This window comes from Myotis lucifugus, unplaced genomic scaffold, assembly GCF_000147115.1.
Source record: "Myotis lucifugus unplaced genomic scaffold, Myoluc2.0 scaffold_2531, whole genome shotgun sequence".
NCBI classification, from domain to species: Eukaryota; Metazoa; Chordata; class Mammalia; order Chiroptera; family Vespertilionidae; genus Myotis; species Myotis lucifugus.
In genome coordinates, this window is record NW_005873579.1 from 17,290 (window position 1) to 22,452 (window position 5,163).

General features: G+C 44.2%; 1 protein-coding gene across 1 annotated transcript; it reads left to right on the forward strand.

Moving 5' to 3' along the window:
• Positions 1–739: 739 nt before the first annotated feature.
• Positions 740–3,077, forward strand: LOC102433566 (DNA primase large subunit-like; the record flags this gene model as incomplete). The annotated part of the gene is made up of 3 exons (XM_006108510.3): positions 740–775; positions 1,503–1,677; positions 2,974–3,077. Coding segments are annotated over exons 2-3 (255 nt in total), but the record flags the coding sequence as incomplete, so codon positions are not given.
• Positions 3,078–5,163: the final 2,086 nt, after the last annotated feature.

Genomic DNA, 5,163 nt, shown 5'->3' on the forward strand with positions numbered 1-5,163 from the left:
CTCGCTCACTGTGCGCCAGGCGTTGGGGCGGAGCTGGGGTGGAGGGTAGTGAACTAAAGGTAGAAGCTAACGTGATGGGGCTTGCCTTCTCACAGGAAAAACAAAATACGCACTGTACACAGATGGGCAAACGAACAATCATCTTTTAGCTACTGCCTTCTCATCCGTAAAATGGAGTAATACCACTTACCTGAAAGATTAAACAAGAAAAACCAGAGCTTCTGGGGGCGGGGGGAAGGGGACACTTTGTAAAGTCTACGATTGTCTAACCACGATACTGGACACCTGGAACTGATACAAATCAATATCGAATGTAAACTGTAACTGAAAAATGCAAAATTCTCAAAGAAATGTAACTGAACTGGAGCTCCTCATAGTGGTCCAGGTGCAATAAATGAAGTCAGTAAAGGCCTCTTCTTTAACCTCCCCGATCGAAAGTGACAGGCGCTCAGCCCTGCGGGTCAGAGCGCCACAATGTCATCCCCTGGGATCTTCGCTGCGTCCCCGGAGTCCTCGGGGCCACCCTCTCCGGCCGCGGAAACCTGTGGCGCCAGCATCCCGCACCCCAGCGTCCACCGCCCAGAGCTACCAACTCCCCCCAACAGCAGGCGTCCAGGTGGGCGCCCTCCGCCCGCACCGGGCTGTGTTGCGAAGGCGGGACATTCGGGGGCGGGACCTGTTCCGTCACTTCCGCTTCCTGTTAAGTGAAATCTCCCGCCACCGGGAAAAAGCTGCTATCAGCTTTGGCGTCTCCTGGCTTTCGGAGTGGTGGCAGGTAAGAGCAGCTCCCGTGGCTTTAGAACCGACGGCAGTCTGGTGTTCAGACTTGCAGGTGGAGACAGAAGGGAGAGCTCTTTGCGGGCGATGGGAGCGGAGGGATTGATCTGGCTCGGGTGTCGGTTGTTGGGCTGAGACTCAGGCGCCCGTGAGTCGAATAGGGACAGCTTCGCCGGAGGAGGCTGGTGGTGGTGGGAGGTGGGGGGAGGATTTTTATACGGAACGTGTGGATGCTCCCTAAAAGGAGTTCTGAAAGACTGGATTCAAAAACAGTTCTGTTTCCCGGGGTCATTAAGATAGGAAGGAAGTACTGTAATTGGATCCGGTCCAGTAAGTTTCTTACTAGTTAGAACCTACCGCGCTTTCCAAGGAGCTCAGGATCGCAGCCCCTTAGGAAACCTCATCTAAACGCGGGGCAGCGGAGATCAGGTGCACCGACTTCCAGTGAGCAGCACCAGCACCTGGCTCTCATGTTGCTGGAAGTTAGCATCACCACCTGCGTCTTCCCTAGCAGCCCGGCCCCCACCCTCAACCATTTACAAGGTGTATTGTAGAAAATGTGGAAAATACAGAAAGACATCGCCCAGGGGTAACCACTGTTAACCTTTGGTGTATGCCCTTGAACTTCACTGTTTGTTTTTTCTGTGCGTGTAGACGTATTATTTTTGTTTATGTTTTTGGTTGGTTGTTTTCAACTCCACTTTCCATCATTTCAACCTTTTTAGGTGCTTCCTGATAAGGGTAACAAGATGGAATTTACTGGAGCAAAGAGGAGGAGACTGAAGTTGACAGTCGATCAGAGGAACGCTTACCCTCACTGCCTTCAGTTTTACCTGCAGCCACCTACTGAAAACATATCTCTGATAGAGTTTGAAAACTTTGCTTTCGATAGAGTTAAATGTGAGTGATATTTGAATTAGAATTTACGTATTCTTGAGGATCTCACTTATACTTTGTGAGAATGAGTGTGCTAATATATTTCCTTTATTAAGGAATTATTCAACAAATATTTATTGAGGGTTTGCTGTTCGTTTATTTACTGGACAGTTCATATTTATTGAGTCCACTCTATTCCAGGTGGTAGGGATTTTGAGATGAATATTGTAATTCTCATCTTTGATGAAATTGTATTCTAGTACATGGAAGCAGAGATGCAAAATAATAATCATAGTTTAGTATGTTAAGGGCTCTAGTAGTGGTGGTGGCTGAAGCTAGTGGAGGTGGAGATAGCCAGAAGAGGAGCAGCAAAGGGGGGTGCAGGGGGGAGATTATTAGTTTGCTTTGGTATGCCATAAAAAGAGGTACCCGAGGGACATGGGTTTATGTTCAGGAGTCATTTGAGAAGTTTTTAATTCTTGAATTAAAAAAAAGCCTCTCTTTGTATTGATGAAAGAAGAATTCATCTGAAAAAGGATTGACAAGGGGCTGTAGGAATTTTTAAACATGGTGTAGCATCTATTTAGAGAGTGTTTGGATGATTGGAGGGTCCTGCTTCTTCAGTATTGTGTCTTCTCTGCTTCATCAGAAAGGAAGGGCTATCTTTCTGATGAGTATATGCTGAGAAAATAGAAGTAGACCACCTAACAGGCAGTTCCACATGAGGGATACAAACAAGGGGTGCTTAGTCTTTCTCCATACGGACACCCTTTTCCATTCCTCAACCACAGTGGCTCAGTACAGCAGTGGTTAACCATTCCTCTCTTCCCCCTGGTTGAGACCCTGGTATTAAATTATGCTGTGGGGCCTTGATCTTTTCTATACATGAATGGTGGTTAGCTTCTTATAAACATACTAGAGGCCTGGTGCACAGAATGTGTGCACAGGTAGGGTCCCTAGGCCTGGCCAGCGATCAAGGCTGATCTGTGGGGCAATCGGGGGACCCCCGCCCTGGCTGGCCTGGGGCCTGTGGGGAGGGGGCAGCTATTGCATTGAGTGTCTGCCCCCTGGTGGTCAGTGTGTGTCATAGCGACCGGTCATTCCACCGGTTTTTCTGCTGTTCAGTTGATTTGCATATTAGGCTTTTATTATATAGGATATAATTTATATTATGTACTTGCAGAAAATAACTTCTCACGTGTCATCTTTTATAAAGAAATAATTATTCAATTGCCATTCATAGATTTTATGTCTTGAATTTAGTTTTTAAAAATTATCTTGCATTTATATACTTTTCTTTTATTAAATTTTTTTTTCTAGTGCTAAAAGCAGTTGAAAATATTGGTGTGAGCCATGTGAAAGGACATGAGTCATACCAGAGCAAGCTGGAAGCTGAGATTCGAAAGCTCAAGTTTTCTTACAGAGTAAGTAAAAGGGGGAATAAATGTTCATTTAGTTCTATATATTCATGTACTGAGCCTCAGTTGTGGAAAAGGTCTTATATTAGGCATAAGGCCTTCATAAAGATTAATATAGCATAGACTCTGCCTGAAGATACCTACAGTCTCCTGGGGGTGATTGACATGTAGTCAGATCATTCTAATACAGCAGGTTTTCTCAACTTTGGTACTGCTGATGTTTTGGGAATGCTAATTCCTTGTTTCAAGGTCTGTCCTATGCATTGTAGGATGCCCTGTTTTCTACCCGCTAGATGTTTCCAAACACGCATATGTACCCTGTGCATATAGAGTGATGAATGCTGTGATGATGGCTGTTTTTGGATGTGTGCTCCAGGAACTCCAGTAGCACAAATAACCACCCAGTTCAGAGTGGGGTGGTTTGGGAAGGCTTCCCAGAGGAGGTAGTGCTGAATTGCATCTTGAAGGTTACGATTAGATTTTTATTTTGGGAAGATGACTGCCATTAGCAGATGGATAGGCAAATGTCTGGTAGGAGGAAAACCAGTAGGACTTTGGAAATGATGAGAGGAATTGAATGGAAAGAAGACTGATTGAAGAGATATGAAGAAGGTAGAATCAAAAGATTTTAGTGACTGGTTGCAGGGAGAAGAGTTGTGAATGACACCCAGGTTTCTAGTTAGGACAATAAGGTGGATAGTGGTGATATTTTGAGATGTGTATACAGGAGGAGAAGCAAGACTTAGAAGGAAGATGTTGAGTTTAGTTCTAGACATAAGTTGAGGTGCCTGTGGAGATGTCTGGTGGACAGTTGAATATTCATAAAGGTCTGGATTTAGAAGACAGCTGGAGTAGGAGTATATATTTAAGATGAAGGTTGCGCCCTGACCGGTTTGGCTCAGTGGATAGAGCATCGGCCTATGGACTGAAGGGTCCCGGGTTCGATTCCAGTCAAGGGCATGTACCTTGGTTGCAGGCACATCTTCAGTAGGGGGTGTGCAGGAGGCAGCTGATCGATGTTTCTCTCTCATCGATGTTTCTAACTCTCTATCCCTTTCCCTTCCTCTCTGTAAAAAAATCAATAAAATATATTAAAAAAAAAGATGAAGGTTGCAATCATCAGGAGTAGGTGAGAGCACTGGAGGAAAATATTTGAGTCAGAAGAGAAGGTGATGGAAGATAGGGTGTGAGGAATACCAATAGTTAAGGTGAAGTAGAATTGGAGGAGCTTGGGAAGGAGAATGGGAAAGAGCTGCCTGAGAGGTAAGAGGTCAGTCAGGATGACAGTGTTATAGCAGCTAAGGAAGGTTGGGGTTACAATAATAAAGATAATGGTATTAATAGTAATATTATAGGAATGACTGCAGCAAGCATTTGTATTAATGCTTACTGTGCCCCAGGATTTGTCCTAAGTGCATGATATATATTCACCCATGTAATCCACACAGCAGTCTTATGAGGTAGATACTATTATTATCCATATTTTATAATTGAGGATACTGAATTACAGATAAGGAAAATAACATGTCCAAACTCATGAGAGAGTAAATGGTGGAGCCAAGATTCAAAACAAGATTCAAACAGTTTCAGAAGCTTTGGATAGATCATGTAAGATGAGTTATACAGAATCCATTGATTTGTCAACTGGGTGGACTCTTCGTAGATTGAGGCAGAAGCCCGAATGATGACAGTGGCTGGATGAGGGAGGTTGAGAGGTGGAGGTGGAATATGCATTCTTTTAAGATGTTCAGCTGAAAAGATGGGAGAAATAGAGCTGAATATGGAGGAAGTATAGGGACAAGTGAAGACACATACATGTATGTATATATACACATACATATATGACAGGAGATAGTTAAACATAAACGGAGCAGAAAGATTCTAGACGATAAAGAAGAGGAGGAAATTTGAAGATGCTCTGAGAAAGCATTTGATACATCATGGTCCTTAGGAGGCAGGAACAGAGGGATTGCAAGGTTTAGGTGTACAGATTAGCATTTTTTAGGGGAATGGAGAGATGCTTGGTTCATGGAGAAGGAGGGGAAGGCAACACAGTGTGGACACAGAGGCTTGGAGGTGAAGAAGTCAGCCT